At 34.7% G+C, this 22,408-nt stretch overlaps 1 protein-coding gene across 2 annotated transcripts in view; it reads left to right on the forward strand.

Moving 5' to 3' along the window:
- Positions 1–20,726, forward strand: part of emp (epithelial membrane protein) — a 37,680-nt gene extending 16,954 nt beyond the window's left edge. For both annotated transcript variants that reach the window (XM_018549923.1, XM_018549924.1), the window contains exons 2-6: positions 9,549–9,886; positions 11,670–12,167; positions 13,217–13,415; positions 16,053–16,261; positions 18,996–20,726. In XM_018549923.1, coding sequence (XP_018405425.1) covers positions 9,549–9,886; positions 11,670–12,167; positions 13,217–13,415; positions 16,053–16,261; positions 18,996–19,238 — 1,487 coding nt within the window. In that variant the 3' untranslated portion in view covers positions 19,239–20,726. The remainder of the gene's footprint in view (positions 1–9,548; positions 9,887–11,669; positions 12,168–13,216; positions 13,416–16,052; positions 16,262–18,995) is intronic.
- Positions 20,727–22,408: the final 1,682 nt, after the last annotated feature.

A 22,408-nucleotide genomic window follows, 5' to 3' on the forward strand; every position in this document is an offset into this window, starting at 1 on the left:
AGACGAAAACTTAATATTTCGAAACGGCTTACAATTAGTTTCAAAGACACAAAGTGTCAAAATTGAAAAGAAAAGATTTAATCTTTTCTAAAAATTTAAAAAGCCATTTAAATTAATTTGAAACTTTCTATGTATTTAAAGTTTCATCAAAATAATTCGAATGTCTTTCGTCTTTCGAAATTTTGGGAAAAAATGAAATTTTATGATACCCTGTATTTTTGAAACTAAGCTGTTTCGGACGTATGGAGTATGGTCAACGCGATGCTACAAATGCATTAAAACGTTTTTGATTGGTCAATTTGTAAAGTTCTTTTTTTCTGATTGGTCTATCAAACGATTCGAAGTATTTGTAGCGACTTTGATTTTGAGACCACCGCCATGATCACGTTTTTAGCTCGGTTTAGAGTATCGAGAAATTATTCCATAAAATCTTTTAATGTGTTTAGTATACATCCTGTATAAGTATAATATATATACATATCTACATATATAAAATTCTTCATCTATTTTATTTTTAATTCTTAAATATTCTTCTCTATTTAATTGATTTAATAAAATAATTTGAGATTATATTTTCCACAAATATAATCCAGAGATTCAATATTAACAATTTTAATATAACGACACTTGTAATATAATAACTATATATATATAATACAATTTAACTCAGTAACTTTAATGAGATCACTAGGCTCTCATTTAAGACTGTAAAAATGGAAAGATTCTTATACTTCCGTATTGGATTTCAATCTCCATAGCGTGTTTCACAATAATGACACAAATCACACCGCATGTTTAATAGAATGTTAATCTATTATCACGTCGCGCGACGATCGGGGTTGCGGGGGGAAAAGCCGATTATGCTACACGCGTCTTTTTATGGCTGGCGTAACTTTCCTTTCCCGGCGCGCGGCGTGTCGTTACGTGGACGATTCCGCACGCGAAGAGACAAGAAAATAGAAAAATCCCGCGGCCAGAGCGAATCTCACGCGCGTGCGTGTGTACGCGCACGCGAGTAAGGATTACGACGATCGATAAGGAGCGTAACTTTCTTCCCACGGGAGAGAAAGAGACACCAAGTCAGCCGCCGCGCGCGCGCGTTTTGATCGCGATTATTACAGCGAGCCGAGAGGAGGCTGTGTAAGACTTTCTTTGCTTGGGTCCGCTGCGCGCGCTCCGTCGAGCGCGGCGCACATACGCCGACCATTATTACCGCCTCGCTTCATTAAAGTCTCCACGGCTGACGCATCGTGTATGCACATATGTACAGACGTGTACACGAACGTATGTGTATCGTCGCGTAGCGCATGTTAGCGCAAATAACGTGTGTATTTATCGCTAACGACGTTAATGCAGGTGTGCGGGCCAACGATTACGCTCTAGATCGCGCGGTATCGATTTTGCCGCGTGGAAATTTAGAAAGCGGCGACCGGCTGCACCGCGCGCGGCCACCGAAAGCGCGTGCGTTGCAAGATTCTTTTATGTTGAAAGAATTCGGTCGGAATGCCGTTTTCAGATATCTGAGATATCGGCGATAACGATAACGATAATAGTAACGATAGTGTTGGTACATGGAAGTCGTAAATAGTCATTGTTATGCTCATTCTACAATTACGTAAGCATAGTTGTAAGTAGTCGATTTTGTAAAAATTGATCAACAGTCGAATGTTCTCCTCATATTTCACTGTGATCAGTTATTCTTACACTATTGTGGAATGAACTTTATGTCGAATACACGTTACGAGATCGAATCCTATTTAACTTGCTTAACATATAATGATATCGCGATAAGTAAGGAGAAAAATTTTTAGAAACGGAGAAGAAAATAAAAAAGAGTTCTATAATCGTAATAACTAATTGCTCGCTCGAGTTACGAAATTTAATGTTAAGCAATCGTTACGTTAAATATTTAGGCAGCAACCGCAGATATAACCAGTTTTGTCTCTTTTGCCTTCTTTTTATATAAATTATAATGCAGGAAAAGAGTTCCATACACAAGACGTAATAATAATAATAATATTAATAATAATAATACCAGATAAGATGCAAATTTAATCCTTCATCTGTCAATTAGTGGCACAGCCCTCACATTTTATTATAAAATCTGGTAAACAAATTTAAATTAGAGGTGTGCGAATATAGTTCAAATTCGAATCAAATCAAATCACAGTGAATTCGAGTAAAAAAGTTTTGATTCTATTCAATTTGATGTAAAAAATTTTAATTCGATTTGATTCTATTCGCGATCTCACATCTTGATTCGCATATCTCTATAATTTAAATCTGGAAGAAGTAAATAAAGTACACTTCGACGACTTTCATGACAGTAAAAACTTGTTTAAAGCTTTCACAAGTGTATAAGAATTTTTTCAGCTTTTTGTACAGTCCGGGGAATGCAATATAAAAATCTATACTGAAGTTTAGAGAAACAACTTGCTGACGGAAGGTGTAAAATTCCACATGGCCAATAGAGAGTTACAATTGTCCTCGGTGTGCTTCACGTTTTTCATACCATTTTACTTACTTTTCCAGGTTTCACAGCAATTGCATTATCGAAGGGTATTGCGATTTGAATTTTAAATATTTTCTAGCTATTATTTTTAATAATATTGTAAAGCCGCAACTTCCAAGTAACGCGCGAAATTTCGAAATATTTACATCCTGTATACTTTTCTTAAGAAGTCATACGTACGAAAACCTTGAACCAGTAACTTTTCTGAAAGGTCACAATTTTGCATTTATAATACTTTTCACTGCACCTGTGTGTGTGCCACGTATGTATGTCATGTCATCGAGGCTCCCGATTCAAGTTGTCTTTTATTAATCGATAATAAAAAGTCGACTGGCCATGATAATCGACCGAAAAAAGAGACAACGGCGAACCATATTTGTACCATATATGGTGTTTGTAAGGTCAATCTTGTGACGTCAATTGACGTGTATGCGTGTGCCTGGCATAATTAATTTGTCATTACACCTCGAAATTCTTCCATACCCAATGCGAACCTCATCGAGCCTTGAAAGAACAGAATTAACTTTCAGTTCTCAAAACCGGCACGTTCCTCGCCTTCGATCGATTCGCCAGACCCACTCGTCGTGATCTTTCCACGAGTTCGTCTCGTTCTCACGATCCGTTCGTCGAATCGTGCATCGTCTAAAGTTTAAACTCTAAATTATGCCTAATACTTGTTAGAAAGTATTATGTACCCGATTATCACTAATATTGTGATCATTCAAGTACCATTAAGTTAATTTATATTTTTTAAAAATTGGTAGAACTTAATATGTAGCTGCAATTTTGATAAGGCCATGATTAAAAAAATGTATAATAAAAACTATATTTTTTTATTTTTTTACAGATATAAATAAATAGGAATTAAAGAGACACTACATTATATGATTTGTAAAATATTATGTTACAAAATATCGCAAGTACTTGAACGCATAATGTAATGCAATGTACGTCGATCGTCAAGTATGTTGCAATGCGTTTGTTCGGTTTTGTGCGACTTCAAATTATTAAATTGACTTGTGTTTTTTTTAAGATCGAGAACTTGTAGCTGCAATTTTAACAAAGCGATATTTTCGAAAATATATAACGTTCTAGAAAAAGAAACGCTGTTTCTCAACGTAGAGAGATATAAGTAAACAGAAATGAAGGCATATTACATTATGCAGTCTGCAGAATATTATTTTACAAAATATCGCAAGTACTTGAATGCATAATGTACTATAATGCACGTCGATCATTGAGTACATTGCGAGGCATTCGTTCGGTCTCGTGCGACTCGAATCCGTCATGCGAAGACATCCTTTCTCCTATAAGAACGAAGCTATTACATGACGACGAGGTCGCTTATTGCGCATGCAGTCGATGCGCGTGTATGGTTGTCGACCACTGACTTTGCGTTTGCCAGGAGAACAACATTTTGGAGCTGTCATGGTCTTCGAACAAGGACGATCGATATATTGCCCTTCTATAGAATGTTACCAGATCGTCGAGGTCACTCTATCTCTCGAGAAGGGTTTTAACAGGGGGAAAAAAAAAAAGATACAAGCAATGACATTTGTAACAAGACGCAATTTCGTTAAAAGATGTTAAAACTTCTGACCGCGATGTCAGCGGGAACGTGTCCGAAGAGGCAACCCTGGCAATAAAAATTATCTGCAATCGTCCGTCCGCGCTTTGCCGATCGATAATTACGCACGATGCAACATCCGATGTCTCGAAACGAATCGTGCAATTTTTCGACGGGTTAATAATACGTCCATCCCCCTGCCATCTTCGTCCCTGCGCTTCTTCTTGCGCAATTAATTGTCTTTGACATTCAATATTGCTGCAAAATGCGCGCAGTAATTTTTACTCCCTTCCTCCGCATCCGAAAGGGAAATTTAACGGGTAAAATGTTAATTTATATTTTTTTCCCTCATTATAGTACATTTTGAAACTTAAGCCATGTTCACACGGACCACTCCTGCCGATCATGTCCGCCGGACGTCGCAAAGAATGGAATCATTCGTTCTGAAGGCCGCGGTTCCGCCCGGTATATCATTCTACGTGACTGAAAACGCAAATGGCTTTTTAGCCAAACAATCGGTCGCATACGGCACACAAAGAGGTGTCGCAAGATCTCCGGGACAGTTGATTTTTACGCTTACGCTGGTTTTCACGTGTAATCACGGGAATGCCGCGCGACTCCGAATTCAGCGCACTTGCGTAAACGCGCTTTGGTAATCGCATGTATTCCTTAAATGACCGAGTTCTGAATATATTACTTGGAAGCTGATTCAACGTATCTATGATCTACATTTTTATGAATGGATTTCACATCAGTTTTGCATTAATCATTAATATAGATATTTGTGATGCATTTTTGTGCGGAAAGAACTCTTTTATTGGAATATTTGCTCAATGAAATAATATTTACATTACAATTATTATTTTTGTAAAAAAAATCAAGTTTGAAAAAATAAGAAACAATTGCTTCATTCAAAGAAAAATTCTGCTAATTTAATGAAGCGAGAAATTCCTTTTAGCATTTCCTCTAAATAAAAAATCTTACATGAATTGGTGCGTATATTTACATAACACGTATTCATCTACATACACCTATAAACATAAGGACACATGAGCTATGATAAAGACTAATTCCTTTATAGAAAATTCTATTATAATAACAATAGTCTTTTAAAATAAGAAAATATACTAAGATACTAACGGCATGCTTATTTGTTATATAGAAGAAGTTTGTCACTCACGCGTTATCGTAGTTACGCGTGCATGTCAGTACATGCAAGACATTCTTCTAGCATTAACAGAATTGCAATCTTAACTCTAGCACCTTATGATTAGATGAAATGCCTCTACTTTGTACAGTATTTTCTTGAGGTCGTATATAAATAGAAAATCCTCTGACATTAACACGGAACCACTAAATAGCAGAATCTTTTTTGTGATTATATATATATGCACCGTTAATCATAATATATAGGCAATTTTGTTTATCTTCAAACTTTTGTAAAAAAGAAATTATTTTTTAATTATTTTTTATGTCTCTTCATTATCATTGTTATAATACTATTTCTGTAAAAAACAAAATTTTTACAAAAAAAAATATATAGAAATATTTCCATATAATATTATATATTTATATATGTTTTTATGTGAAAAAAATTTTCATCAATTAATTTGATAATTTAACAAAATTATTTGTATCGAGTTAAATTTCTAGATTTTCAGGAAAATCAATTTTTCTATATATTTCGAAAAAAATTGTACTCTAATATTAAATATCTATACTATAAATAAATATTCTTTCCGCATAAATGATTTTTGGACATATTAATTATATCTAGATTCAAATGTTCAATTGAGTGCAATCTCGTAGATATGCATATAAGATCGTGTACACTCAAAGGTTTGGCTTCTTGCGCACGTCCTAGTTGGTCACTCGCAGTTAACATGCTATTGTTCCACAGGCGCAATGCACGGAATTACGATGCAGCTGTACATCGCACACCATTCACAAAGTTAGACGGCGCTAAAAAGGGAATGGAGGTCAAGTACTCGAAAACGGATGGTTGCACGGTCGCAACACTTCGGAATAAGAGAAATTCCCTCGCTCGAGTTTACGCGACGGCGAGCAAACGTAGCTACCAAGCAAGAATTACGATCTCGAGGGAAAAGAAAAACGCAAGAAGTTTCGAAAATTTTTGCTTGTGTTTCTCACCGCAAGAATGGTTATTTACCTTTTCTCTGTCATATTTTGACGTTACATCACTTCATAGCACGATCCAGTTCCAAAAACAATTCACATATTACGTAGAAAAATAGAAATTAAAATCAAAAGCGCTGAGTTTCTTTAGTCCTCGGATTAGGAATAATGACTAAAGTTTGCATAAGTCGGAAATGATATAAGATGAACACTCAACGCGAAAGAAAATGAGAACATTCCTGAAATATTTGAGGTCTAAAAAATTAATAATCGCTTCATAAATTTTGAGAATCGTGATTATTTGACATGCTTCCGGTTTCACCTTATATTGCGATCTGAACACGTCCGGTTCCGTTATTTCTTTCAATATAAAAAGATGCAACCGCAACCATGCAAAAATCATCGCCCCGCGGGATTGTGAAGTAAATATGTGCGCTCGCGCGCGCGTGAAAAGCAGGAAAAGAAAAGTCGGGACGAATGGGGGTAAAGAAGGAGGGGGGGGGAAAGCGAGACCGATGTACGCGCATTGATACATCGGACGCCGCACGGTCAGCTTTCTTCCGCTTGCGTGTCGCGTAGGCGGTAGTTTTGTAATTTCGTTGGGAAGAACGAAAAGGAACGTGATATATCGACGTGTTAATGTATCAGTAAGTCTCGCGAGTAGGGTTACTACATCTGAATCACAAGAAAAGAGAGACAAAGAGAAAGAGTACAATATATACTTCATAAAAGATGATTCGAGGGTGGAAGAAGGATGTATAATTTTTTATGCGTTAAATGTAGGATATTTAATAAAATGAAAATTTTACAACATATAATTTTATATTGTGTGATAATTCTTATTAATATAATTTTATAAATATTCAATTTTAATTAATGACCAGAACTTTAAAACCTATTCTACATTGCAATTATGTAAGCGTAGTTGTAAGAATTATTTAGACTAATTACAGGAGAGAATATTCTTCTTGTATCCGGCTCTGATTGGTGCATTTTTACAACTACAAGTACTACAACCACTTACACTTATGCTTACGCAATTGTAGAATAGGCTTTACAAGCTCAAAGAGTATGCATGTACATGTACTTTTAAAAAAGAGTATACGGTTGGTAACCCTACTCGTGAAGAAAACAAACAACGAAATTGATGACAATTGCACGAAGGACATAAACATTTATAAATCTAATAAAGATCTAATAATAAGAGTTATTTGTTAATGTATTCATACAGCAGCTGTTAAATTTAGATATTTAACAGCAAAAAAATCGTTATATTCTATAAGTGTATCAAAGTGAAGAATCTATAGCTATTAATATTGAACATTTATCTTTTATCTAAAATAATAAGAGATATTAAATATTGAAAAATAAATGATTCTTGAAGTATTGAATTTATTTAAATGAATTAGAAAATTAAATATGTATGCGTTTAACACGTTAACCTAATGACAACTAATTATGTATACTTTTCTGACACAACGTCGCACCGCGTGAAATTTATGTAATGACTGCGACCTCGCCATGAAAATTGTATTGATACGTGAACGTTTATTGCTAAACAGTAATAATTGCTCGCAAGTGTGATATGCGAGAATCAAACAAAATTCACGATTTGGCTAATGAGGTGAAGGTCTTGGCCATGTTAAGACTCTTTTTGGTATAAACAGCTGAGAAGGATAAATTTCTCAATTCTTTATATTTCCTAATTCTTGGTGCGATCAAGGCACACGAGTATATCAAAAGATTTTACATAGATAGAATCAAAGATGTATGTTTAATTTAAAATATCAAGGAACTTCACATTTAAACAGGTTAAAAGTGAAAATAATTTAAAGACATAAATAAAAAAATAACAAGAGAATACTATTTTACGATTGAAAAAAAAATAGGAAAGTTTCTTACATTTATATGCCTCATAAAATCCCTCTAAAACAATCCTGATGACTTTTTATCTTGTTACTGGTCGACGCATAAATTTCCAATCTTCCACACGTGGAATAATTATTTAAAATTCCAATACATTCTTACGAATTTTTTATCTGGAGTCTTCAGTCCTCAATTTAGTGTTACGTCTTTCCGATTAACCGGTTACCAGGCACTTACTTACCGCAAGTACCTAACTGCAAAACTGCAAGCGTGCGGCGGCATAAGTGCATAAATAATAACACGCAACGCACGCGTGAGGAACGGACCGTATAGAAGGATAAATGTTTACGAGAAAGGTGCAAATGGTCCCATCTTACATCTGGCGATTGTTTTGCTCTTAAACTGGTATCATCAGACTACGAGTTGACAATTACGATTAACAATTGCTCTGTTCGTCCAATCACAATTGATTCGTTGTATCGTGCTCTGAGAATTCTATTATTTGTGTTAGCAGAAACAAGAGTAAAATGAAACAATAATCAAACCATTTGCTAAATTATTTCATCGCATCAACCAAGGATTTATTTACCTATAATTAAATAAGAGATTAATTGATTCAATTAAATGGGATTTTCAATGTGGTTAGCTGAAATAGTACCTGGGCAATCGTTAATCCTAATCATCGATCCAGTCTGACTATCTGATACGAGCATTAAAAGGAATATAAAGTTTATTCAGAATATAACCGTGATATTGTATGTGTGCCGACGGGAAGGAAGACGACCGTTTGAAGGAGACGTCGCATAGTGCATCTTTTTTTAAAACTAGCTGTCCTTGTTCCTTTTTGTGTTTGACTCCTGTTGATCGAGTCGATTGTTAGGTCGACCACCTCGATCGAAGGTCGTTAGATCATGACGTAATTACATTCACGATTACCTCGAAAGATAATCGTGTTACTCGTCAATTACTCCATGTCTTCGGGATTGTTGTCTTTGATACGAAGTGTAAAAATGAAGACTTGTGAGAAAAACCGACAGAAATGGAATAAAAATTAACGGAAGTTTCGTATCTTCGTGAAATAAATTAATTTTGTTGTTTCAATACTCTCCTTCGACTCCTTTTGGTATCGATCTTGCGAGAATATGTAACTAGAGGAATAAATTCTTATCTTACAACGCAATGCTTTGTGGTTGTTATGACTGTCGTTCAGCAATACCGCATGAAATCATGTCCAGAAATGAGAAATTATATGGAACTTTTTCTTCTTTCATGCAATATACATCGAAATAAATTAATTTTATACTTTGACTACAAATACAACGAGAATTCTGAATTCCTTTCTATTTCACTTATTTTAACATACTGATTCTCAGGATTATTAATGCTAATTCCTTTCAGCGTTAAAAAAAAAAACAAAGTGCACTTCTAACTAACGACAATGACTCATCTTTCTTTCCTCTTCCTCAGGGGCGGCCGTTTCCTGCGGAGTCTTGCTAATAATCTTGGCTGCCGTTCTGGCGGTTCTATTTCCGAATCTCATCAACTTAATCCTGGACAAGGAGCTTGCGATACGAGAGGGTGGACGCACGTACAAATTCTGGAAGCAGCCGCCGGTCGTGCCGCGTATGCAAGTTTACATCTACAACGTGACGAACGCCGATGAATTTTTGAACAACGGTGAGAAACCAGCGCTGCAGGAGCTGGGTCCGTACGTTTACGAACAACGCTGGGAGAAGGTGGATATCAAATTCAATGATAATGGAACCGTCACCTACAAAGTCAAGAAGACGTTCATCTTTAATTCAGTAAGCCCTTGTCTAATTAGACATAATTAACGATACAGCAATAATGTTAATTTAAAACTCTCACTCTCTCTTTCTCTCTCTCTTTACTTAAACCAAGTTTGATGTTTTAAATTCACACTTAGGCTACATATATGTAATATATGGCTATATCAATATTGATCTTTTAATAAATGTTCAATTTCCGTGTTGAAGTTATAATTTAAATTTATATCTTTCCGTATTGAAACTGCAATTTTTCTAAACTTATATCGTGTATCTTTTAATTATAAGTTGTTGCTTTCTACAAAATATGAACATATACGTATGTTTATATTGTTTATACAAATATATAAATATCTAATGCTTAGCTTTCCTTTCACGCGAATATTTTCCAAGGCAATGCATTAAAACAGCTGAGACTGAGATTGAGATATTCTCATTATAAGAAGCGTTTTATTAGTATTCAAAACAATGCGCGTCTTTAACGCATAGGATGTATCACAATCTTTGATTGTTCGTTTATTCGAGAAGCACAGAAATAACGTCGGCTACTAAGGAAAAAAAAAATCAGTGAATCCGCGTTGAATGACAATCGAAGGCGTCACGTCGCCTCCGGGTTTATTTAAATCCGTCATAGACGCATTTCCTCTGTCGACTTGCGGCTGCACGGCTACTCTTGCTCGCGCATCGAAATCACTGTCGCGACTTTCTACATTTCAGAGAAACGTTTCCACGGCGTAGTCAAGTGTATTATCGTAACTTGCCGACAAGAAAGACAATATGTACACGAACCGTTTTCTTGTTTCAAGAGAAAATTTATGGAAGAAAATATTTATTACGCGGATGCTTTGTAACAACTCGTAGATTAATGTAGCTTCCCATTCTTTGTTTGAATGATCTCTGTTTCTTTCGCAAATTATTTTATTCACCGTACATTATTACGTATTCTTTAATTTTCTGTTATTATCTTTATTTTTTATTTACTTATTTTTATTTCATTGCGCTATTTTATATAATAATATGCTGTATCTTTTATTAACTTATTCTTGTCGTATGTGTGTGTATGTTAATTCTTAGCAAGTATACACGATTAAGTCACATTCGTGTTTGCGTACCTTTTTTCTTCGAAAAATTAGAGAAGCGTTAAGTAATTAGTTATAACCTTTATAAATAATTTTTTTTAATCATAGCCTTATAAATAGCCTTTCTAAAAATGATTACTGCGTCGTTCCAATTAGTGCCTTTGTATTCAAATAAGTTATAAAGAAAACTAGCACAAATAAATAAGAATGGTTTTTTTTTATTAATTTCATTAATATATACAGTGTTAAAGATAATATTCTATTTTTCAACCATTAGATTGTAGTAAATATTTTTTTAAAGATACATATCGTAATTTAGAGGAATTTTTACGAATCCAATAATACCTCAAAATTTTAAGCTTAACCGTATTAATGCGCTTTGTATAAAGGCTAAGAAGGTTGTATTATGAGTTTTCATTAAAATTGTAAGTGTAATTAAAATAATTATGTGATATTAATTTAAACAATTAGCTTACATACATAGTAGGCACATTAGTGTAATAGTAAGGATAGTTACTCTATCGTGTGTAATAAAAGAATGAAAAATCATCGTATGTACTAAGGATTAATTATTATATTATTAGTCCTCTTATCTCTTTTTATATATTCTAAAAAAATTCGTATCGTGTATTTATTCTTCTATAAATTTTTCTTTTATTGCATTCAATCAGTCACGATTTGGTCAGATTTTCAGTTTCTTTCTTTTCTCATTGAAATATTAGGATTTGTCATCCGGTTCCGATGATGATTTGGTGGTCGTGCCGAACGTTCCTATGCTATCAGCTACCAGTCAATCGAAACACGCCGCTCGTTTCCTACGACTGGCGATGGCGTCCATCATGGACATCCTGAAAATCAAGCCGTTCGTTGAAGTGTCAGTCGATCAGCTACTTTGGGGTTACGACGATCCTCTGCTCAAGTTGGCTAAGGACGTCGTGCCTAAAGAACAAAAGCTGCCGTATGATCAGTTCGGTCTGCTTTATGGCAAGAACGCGACCGGAACGGACCTGTACACGATGTTCACGGGCAGTAGCGATATCACCAAATTTGGATTAATGGACAGGTGGAACGGCAAGGACGCTCTCGGCCACTGGACCACGAAGGAATGCGATTCCGTCATGGGCACTGATGGCAGCATATTCCCACCTCATATCACGAAGCAGACCGTGCTCAAGGTCTTCGAGAAAGACCTCTGCCGGACGTTGCCGCTGGTTTATCAGGTTTGTGTTTTTGTTAGTCGTCCTTAATTATCTGACTGATACGACCAGAGGCGTTTGAAACACCGGCTTAATAATTTTTTAAAATGGTAAAATATGAAAACAGGAGGATGTCGAGAAAAGTATTTTGTTTACAAGTACCTTATATAGCACCTTGTTCATCTATGTAAATAATTTAATAACATTGTAATTAATAACATTAATATTTCGACTAATATCTTGATTAAAACAATTTTTTTGTACTACTAGAAAATAAAATTTTTCTGTGTGTATTGCGAACCATGAACTTAATATTTTTATGTATATAGGTACAAATCTAATTTATTGAATTATAGTCTAATTTCTAATTTTTTATTGTAATTATTTCAGTTAAGTTCTTTTATATAATTATAATTAATTATAATTAATTGAATATTCCTTTAATTGTGTGTGTTACGTTATTTAAATAAAAATATTAAAAATATCATGCATCAAAAAATATTTACAGTAATATATTTTTTAATAATTTGAGACAACAAATTTCAATTTAGAAAAAAATGTAAATTAATATGTGTTGATATGAATTTTAGTAAATTTTTTGTGGGATTGAAAGATCCATGTAGGGATAAGCGCTCATTTATGTAAAATTTACTTTATCAACGATTTATTTTTTGCCTTAGAGTTGACAAAATTATAATACTTTACTGCGCGATAAAAATACAAGTGTCTATATATAGTCTTGAAAGTTGTTTATGCTTACCATATCTTGAGAATAAATGTCTTTTACTTTTCTGTAAGATAATAATTACTTGAATAAATTCACTATAATTGTAATATTTACCTTACTCGGCTCAATATTTTTACACTTAGGTATAAATAAAGTTCGTCATAAGTTTGGCAAAAATAACCAGAATATTTTTTACTATAGTCTTGTAAGGTAAAAATGACTTAAGTAATTTTTCCCGTGTAAGTTATGCTCTTATTTAAATAGGACGGTACTAATTTTACAAGTAAGAGTTCCAATAAAGTATTGACTTTGGTCATCGCGTATCAAAGAAAATTTTGTTTTCTAGCGCGAAGTAATAGCAGCCGGAGGAATCCCCGGCTACAGATTCTCTCCGCCAACGAATGTCTTCACCTCGGTAGAAAATATGGCGTCGCAGCAGTGCTACTGTCCAGCTGGACCACCGTGTGCACCGGAGGGCACGTTCAACGTCTCCCTGTGCCAGTACGATTCGCCAGTTCTCATCACTTTCCCGCATTTCTACCTTGGTAAGTGTCACGTAACTCGCGGTTTCTCGTCGCAGCGACGAAACTTTATTTACAGATTAGTTGTTGTAACGAGATTTGAGGCGGGATATTTTACATTGGCAATTATCATATTTGTCAAAGTTACTTGCGATATCTTGAAGTCGGATGATGTATACGTCAAGATGACGCGAAACGTATCTTGTGTAACACACATCAAGTATCGCGACTTGTTTTTGCCGTAATTATTATTATTATTGTTATTCCCAGGATTTATTGCGAGAAATTGTGAGCTCTCCTAATCGCGGAACGCGATACACATCATTCGATACTTGACGTAACATGTCGTGTCATGAATCTCCGACACTGCGAATCTGAGCATCGTCTGAGCCGATGAGTTACGCGATCATATGCGTGTATGTAAAAGTGTATCATCTTACGTAAGCGCAACACATAATTTGCGGGAATTATTTTCTTAGCAGATTATCGCGATAAGTCTGTTTGCGTCGTATATGCAACACACACCATGCATTTCCTTCCTCACGTCGCCGACACTTCTCATCGATGTGTCCGCGACTTCGATCGTACCGTTATTACTTCCTGGTGGTTCGCTGTCAAGCGGATCAATTCGTCATCTTCTTGCGCCCACGTAGACACGTTTTTTTTTCTTTACAGAAAGAACAGGTAATCGACCGACTCGATCGACCGACCGACCGACCGACTGACAGGCCGGTTAACGAAGATCGTTTATGTGCGTGCTAGTTTCGTAAGCGAGATCTACTTGTCGCGTCGCTTCCGGCTCTGCGCGACTACAACTCGAAGTTGGAGTCGGTCGAGCAGTCTGTTACTACGAGACCTATTTTTCTTAGGAACAATCTCTTTCACGCATCCGCCGTAATTCTCCCACGGAATATTATACGAACTGTTTCTCTCTTTCTCCCTCACATTTATCGCGCATATATTTTCGCACCGCAAACTTTTACTTTCAGCGCTCCAGATTTTAGATGACGTTCCGGTAGAAGTCTAGTTTCACCGTCGTGTGAAATCGTTCTCTAGTCAAACAAAATACGCAAGATACTCGATTTCGTTCGTAAAACACAAAATTTAGGTGGCCAACTTTTTAAAACAGGAAAGAGCGCGACGATTAAAATAATTGATATTAACTGTCGTAATTAAATTTTTGTAGATAAACTTTTTTTTTTATAATTGCTAATGAAACACATGAGAACGATGTTACATTGTTATATTTTTAAATAACTAATAATCACACTTAATCACTTAATGTGTAACATTATATATATGAGGTCATAACAAAAATTACATGAAATTATGAAATTACATTTTATTTTGTAAAATTGTACTTTTTTACTGATAATTATACTTTTTTATATTCTACGACTAATATCGAGATTTTTAAATAAAAGATCATTAAATTCTTCACAGAATTTAGTTAAAAATTAAATTCCACACTTATTATTTTCATTATTATTTACATTTAATATTTTTTTACTTAAAAAAGGGATAATTCATAATCACGTTCTTAATTTGAGATAAAATTTAGGACTATTCCTCCTAATTTGGGACCCTTGGTTATCTTACACAAAATGCTTTATTATTAATAAAATGCTTATCGATTCTGTTCATATAATACAAGATATCTTTGATGCGAATTTCTCTATGAATTTGATAAAATCTTTTGTAAGTGGCCCCTGCATCTGGATTTCTTCGAGAAAAGAGCACAATGATCGCAACTTTTATTTTGTGTTAACGCTTACATATAAATATCTGCTTTAAAAATCATTTAATTGTAAATGCGAAAATGCGTAATAAAGAGAAGTTATACAGCTAGTCTTTAATATTTAAAAAAAATAGAAATGAGACAGATAGAATGAGTTCCATTTTATAATATCATTGCTTTCCTGTTTATGCGTTTTGAAATACATTAAAAGAGTCTTAAGTATGATTCTTAAACCACTTGACTAAAACGCCACTTAACTGTGGTGCATTACGTCCGTTTTGTACGTGTAACCGCACGCGGTGACTTTTGACACTGCGAAGTAACGAAGCAATATGTTATTATGTAAAGACACGAGCGTAACCAGACTAATGCTTAAACTGACCTCTGCTGATTCACGTTAAACAACGATAAACTAGTTTCACGAATTTCTAAAATAATTTGACGTAAAAAATTGAAATTACATCGTAAATATATTTATAAAGAATGTGTTAATGATAATTTAATTTCATAGAGACAAAGATATATGGATAGATAAAGCATTTATTAACATTCTAGGACAAATCTTATAAGAATATAAAGCATAACTAATACATAATAAGCAAAAACCAATGTTTGACAGTAACTTAATAGAATAAAAGTTTGACGAAGAATAAAATGTATGTACAAAATTAAGGCGGCGTGTTTCCTCGAATAAATGACAATAAACAGTATAAACAAGTTAGACGAAGGACAGAATGTATAAATAACTAACTTTTAAATTAACTAGTAGTTTTTTGAACATGGCCGAAGACACTACTGCGTCTCCTGATATGCAAATTAATACAAGTTTCCTGACATTAATGGCGATATGAAAGAGAGAATAATAATAGCTTACTCTATCGAGTGATTAAGAACCTCAATCACATTATGCTTGTTTCTTCCAGCCGATCCAGCTTTACGGGAGGCTGTCACGGGCATATCTCCGCCGGATCCCGAAAAACATCAGCTGTACATTGACGTGCAGCCTATAATGGGCACGGCTATGAAGGCACGAGCAAGGGTACAAATAAATCTTGCAGTCAGCCAAGTGCGAGATATCAAGCAGGTCGCTTCATTCCCCGACATTATTTTCCCCATTATGTGGTTCGAGGATGTAAGTATACGATATTTTTTAATTATTTAGCATTATTGTTTATAGAGTCTGTCTATATGTCTATTAGACATTTATTGATTTTGTGTTAGTAATTATACAATATATAAGAATATATACTAATAATTATAATATAATAACGTTGTTTACATATTGCGCGTAACATCGCGTGAAATTAATGCATTATGTGATATATTTATAATGATAATTACAATTATCGTTGATGAGATGGATCTCTTGCAGTGATTGTCGAATTTTTAATTGCTATCTAAAACAATGTAGATATACTCACGATGTTATAAAAATGCATTACATGTTAAATTTGCAATCAATTTTCTGCAGAGTTTTAATTTGTACTGAATAGTTATGTCTGAATCATTGCATGTTTAGTGTAAATTATTACGCAGCAGGTGTAGTTGAATGCTAAATGAGCGTAGCATCTCTCGCGCGCGTGATGGATTAAATTATAAATCTTAAATATAAGATGCGAGTAAAAAGTAAAGATGATCGCTTTTTGATAGTTGTGTGTAATAATCGTGGTATAAATAAAACTATTTAAAAAATTAATTATTAAGTTGCCAACGTAGTGCAAATTTTATTAATTATGCTAACGAGAGCTTTGACGTAAGTGAGAAGATGTTCGAGACTCGCTCGTTCTCCTTAAGTGTCCGCAAATTAAATGTAAAACGCATAAAAATAACTAAATAAGAAGAAAATATAAATATATTTGAAAAATATATCGGAAGCTTCTCTTTGTTCCAAATGCGCAAACTTCGCCATTGACTTTGACGGAGGAATGAAAACGAGAGAAAGGAGACAAAAAATGACACGAAACGAGTATTCAAAATGGAAATAAAACGAGGCATTCATCTCCACAAAACAAGATTTGCGAATATCAAAATACTGACGTATACAATACGCTCCGACACAGAAAAACGCAGATTGCGGATGGACAAGATTTACAAAAGACATTAATTATTCATTAGCATGAAAATTGTACTTGCCAAATCTTGAATAATTTAGCGAGCCACTTCACGCGATCAAATTAGTGTGATGCTACGAGGAATCTTGTTTTGCGATTGGAATCAAATTGAGCTCTTCTCAAGGATACGTTTGACCTGTTCCCTCTTTAGTTACTGACAACGGAATACCACGTCGCTTACAAATTGTCACTATCATCCTCGAGTCGGTCATGCAGGTGAAATTTTCATCTTTGCCTCCTCCCTGCCTCGACAATGGCGGGAACGTGCCTGCCGTTCGCCGTTTTGCCGCTCGGCAATGACGTGTGTTTGAATACCATGCACGTAGAGGAGCCGTATTGTTGCACGCTTTTCGCCCATGATTCATATTAATGGAACTCGTCTCGACGTTGTTAATAAAGAATTTGACGTTGTCCTTGCGCCGCGTCACGGCGAGAGAAAAAGAAAAAAGGAGAAGGAACAAACTCTCCGATTCTGAGAATTTTCTTTGTATTCGAAACGACACGAATACGAGACTGCGAGAACATTTGATTTGGTCATCTCGAGAAACGTTCTCGCTAAAGTAAACGTGAAAACAAAGATTGATCTTCTTGTTTCGAATAACATTTCCGCCGTCAGCTTGCCTCAAATAAAAGAATTAAAAGAATTTAAGAATTAAAAGACATCCGAACCGGATGTCTTTTAATTCTTAAATTTTTCAAGTTTAAAAATTTCTTTATTTATACCCATAATGTATAGTGCAGCAAATATTTCTCTTTTAATTTTATATCTTAGTGAATTTTTAATTTAACTTATTTATTTTAAATATTTCCTAAATGAGAGAAATATTCATGGAATTAGCGTATTAATATATTCTTATTAATTATGTATCTCGTACATTAACATATTACTATGTACATATATATTATAAATAGAATGATCTAGAATAATTTATTTTGACTTTATTGACAGGACTAATGTTAGTAATTATATATATTTAAAAATGTTACGAAACGATAAAAAGGTATAGAATAAAAAAACCTTTAAAATAAAGGTTGAAACATGCAAAATTATTATGCAATTATAAAGTTAGCTTTATAAATATTAAATGCTTAAGTATGTTATAAAACGCAGAAATATATGATTATAAAAAAAGTTTTTACTGAAATGTATAACTAGTAGCGGCAAGAAAACAAATTTTTTATCTAATTTAGCAAACATAAACACACATGCGCGTGCACACACACACACAATCTATTTAGATAAATTTTTTAAATAATAATAAGTTAATAATGCATCGCGTTAAGTATATAAATAAATCAACTAAGGTTTCACCCTCGTAAGACTAACTTTAATCTTCATTTAACTTATTGTCTATCTTTTTTTTAATTCTCAGAATTAGAAGAAAGTAAAAAGTAAATTAAATTAAGATTAAAAAGTTAATTTTACATTGATAAAATCAACGCTTAGAACTTCTAATTGTTTGAACTAGAAAAAATGAAGGTTATATCATAGTTGAATAAAATTTAAAATTATACTATTACATTGCATTGGTAGAAACGGACATAATAGCGTTCAGCAGAAAAGCAGCTTCGCAATTGCTGTAAAATTCTTTTATGAGATTTATTTTACCCTTTGTCCTTTCCTTACTAGATCTATAATAAATGCATAAACCAATCATACAAAAAAGTATAAACAACTGCAAAGCAGCTTTTTCTGCTGAACGCAGCCAAACACAGTTCCGATATCACTAACACGTTTTCTTTTCTCTTGCGCAGTGCGTCGATGAGCTACCCCCGGAGATGCGTTCCTTGCTGAAATTGGCGGTGGAGTTGCCACCGGTGGCTCATGCTGCAGTGTCCGGCGCCCTGGCCGTGATTGGCGCGATCGTCTTGCTTGGCGCGCTTATGTGTTTGGCGCGCGCTGCCAGACGCCAGGAGAAGCTGCACCTGAGTAACCCACTACCGGCGAACGCAACGAGCACCAAGACCGGCCAGCTGAATCCGGCTTTCAGCAAGTAGAGTCAAATTGGTTGCGAGTGAGGGAATTGAAACGAGTGCGCGAATGCTCGGAGTTTCATCCCGCGAGACAAGTTGCGCGCCGGGTAGCGCACGAGGACTCGCGAGGACTTGTACGATAATCTTACTTATCTTATAGGCGACGGGCACGTGCTTTATATCTCGATTAGGATTTCCACATTCAAATCTCGCGAATTTCGCAAGAGACAAAGCAGAACAATCCCAGACAACAAAAAGTCCAAAATCGAGACATAAGAGGGATGTTTCGTTTTCACGTTCATACGCTGTAAGCATCAGTTTATTCTTGTTGTCGGTCAAATATTAAACAAGAACAAATGACGCTTACAAGCGCTGTAAACGCAAAACGGAACGCACTTCGCAAATGGAAGATATTTTTAAAATATCTCATTTTTGGATGTGTTGTTTGGGACAAGTCATCATAGCGCAATTTTGACGTTAATCATTAAATGATTGAAAAATGACTTTTAACGATCCATTTTTGAGTCATTTTGACATTATTTTGTTCTGTTTGAGAGGAAGGGAGAGAGAAGAGGGAGAGGCTGCCCAGAGACGCGAATTTTATCGGGTCATACGCGGACAGTCGATAAATTAGATTTATTTATATTACGTGTGTTTCTTCTCGGGATGGTGTTTTGTCAGACGGTGTTGAGTCGCGCGAGTACAAATTAATCGCGAGCAACGATCAGCGATGAATTCGAGATCTGTGGAGTAGATGTTATTTCTCTTATTGCTCGAGATGTAATTGTAAGGGATCGACGGATCTTTCCTTCGTGAAAGAACGAGTTAAAAATTTGGATTGAGAGAAAACTCTGAGAAATATATCTGTGGGTAAATTTAAAATCTATATGTCTTCTCGACGAAAACATCGCAGATAATTTCGCGCTTTGTTACGGTTTTTTAATCTCCACTGTTGACTTCTTAGCTGATAAATTGATCAAAAAATAGAATCTATGTTTATGTTTAGATATATTTTATTTTACCTTGACATTATTATTGTGGAGTGGGCAACTAAACTGACGGATGTTTTACTATAATATTTTTTACGATACTGCACGGAAATAAGAAATTGAAGTCGAGTCATTGCTACGAAAAACTCGGCGATTGGTATTTATGATGACGCAACACCGTTCTTTTTATTAGAAATATTAATATTAATAACGAACTGCACCTTGCTCCGCACGATCGAATTGATCTTCAAGGATCGTCGTTTAATCGTGCGAAGCAATTATCGCTGCGAACACTGACATAAAGGATGAAAGATATGAAATTGATATTCCGTCCATGCCGTTGTTCCGAGGACAAGCTTCGTTCACGACTTCAATTTGGATTGCACGAGTGTGTTTGCGACGCGTAGTTTGTGCAATCGGGACGCAACAACAGCGGGAACGACAGAAATCTCTTTTTCTGTACATAGAATCTGTTGTCGTCTACCGATTGTAATTATCAAGATTGTATTATTTCTCGTTATTCGTTTGTACATGTATTTTATTATTATTATTATATAAATAATTATTAAACGTAGATCATAATTAGACCTAATAAATAAATTACTTTTGTATCATAAAAATCAAAAGATACCAAACAAATTGTGTGCGCGCGCGTGAAAAATCTGGTTATTGGTGTCAGCGTAATCGTTATATTACACATATAATGGGATATATTCTTTCTCAACTTTACTTACTCTCGAAAGTCACGCTCGTTTTATAAAAAAGCTAGAGTTATAATTTATTAGCTTGTTGCAAAAGATTTATCGTTTCTTTTTTCATCACAGTTTTATGTATATATAATAAATAAAAATAAAACTAAAGTTCCTTAAAAAGAGCGAAAATGTCTCTTTGGAATTTAATAGTGGTAACTTTGTTTTGATTTTGTTGAAATTATGTTTTTTAGATATTTTGATAAGTATGAATCTTTTGCACCAATCTACTGATATTATGATGATTATTTTGATTCTAGATATGAAAGAAAAAGAGAAAAAGGAATAGGAACTCTTCAACTCTGATTTATTGCTCACGTCTTATTCTTCTGTCTCTTCTTTCCTAGAAATTTATAAGTGTTTTTGAATTTGTTTTCGCCCTCTCGTTCCTTTTGCGTCCGAGGAACAGAGAGGATTAAGGACTCATCTGAGAAATGAATACAGAAGGAATGAGGAAAATATACGATAGAATTAATTTTATGATACGATAGAGATTGATTTGATGTTCACGATTATTCCACTCCTATTCGCGCGATATCACGTTGCGAGTACATTATGCTTTTATCATAGACGTTGCGTTTTGCACTGATACGAAAACAAGTTTTTTCGACGAAATAAGATCTCGCGTGTTGCTAGGGTTATCAAAATGTTAATGCACATGTAGACAACTCAGTGATAAATCAAGCGCAACGAATGATTTACATAAATACTATTAACTATTATATCTACGAAAGGATAATTCTCGAAATAGAACGTGAGGTAAAAGATGCAAAGATACCTGTGAAGGTAAGTAGGAGATCATCGTATAGGGATAGTTGTAAATGCCAAAAATAAGTATAATATAAATTAAAACAAATTTTCTTTTAATCAGTGTAGCAAAATGAAAAATAATAACGCTTGCCTCTGTACAAATTCAGACATACATATGTACAACATCAGACATACAGAACATCTATTTTCTCCGCATTTGGACTTACAATTGGAGGAAGATAGGTAGATACGCAGTGTACATTGTTAGATACTGCGAGTTTCGCGGGCCCCCAATAAGATAAATCTTATACTTAATTATGATACGAATTTGAACCGCTGAGAATAAATTTAATTAAATAAGATAAATTCGATCAAAGTGAATTTTAACGCTTAAATATTTTTATGTGAATTTATGTATACATATCTGATTCTGGAAAAAACTTACATTCTACATTAAAAAAAGTCCGTATGGAATCTCGTTGTTGAGACAACGAGCTCATTAATTAAACGGTCGTATGTAATACGTACTGCCGTCGCGTGTGCGTCACCGCTTAATTAAGTACAGGTCGATCATTACGGCGCGGCATAACGCACCGTCGCGGTCGGCGACACCGTCAGGTAATAACACGACGAAATGCAAATGCCGCAACCGTCGGCATAATTACACATTATTTCCGATGCACTTAAAGTCTCAATCACAGCTTTG

This window comes from Cyphomyrmex costatus, unplaced genomic scaffold, assembly GCF_001594065.2.
Source record: "Cyphomyrmex costatus isolate MS0001 unplaced genomic scaffold, Ccosl1.0 scaffold91, whole genome shotgun sequence".
Taxonomy (NCBI): Eukaryota; Metazoa; Arthropoda; class Insecta; order Hymenoptera; family Formicidae; genus Cyphomyrmex; species Cyphomyrmex costatus.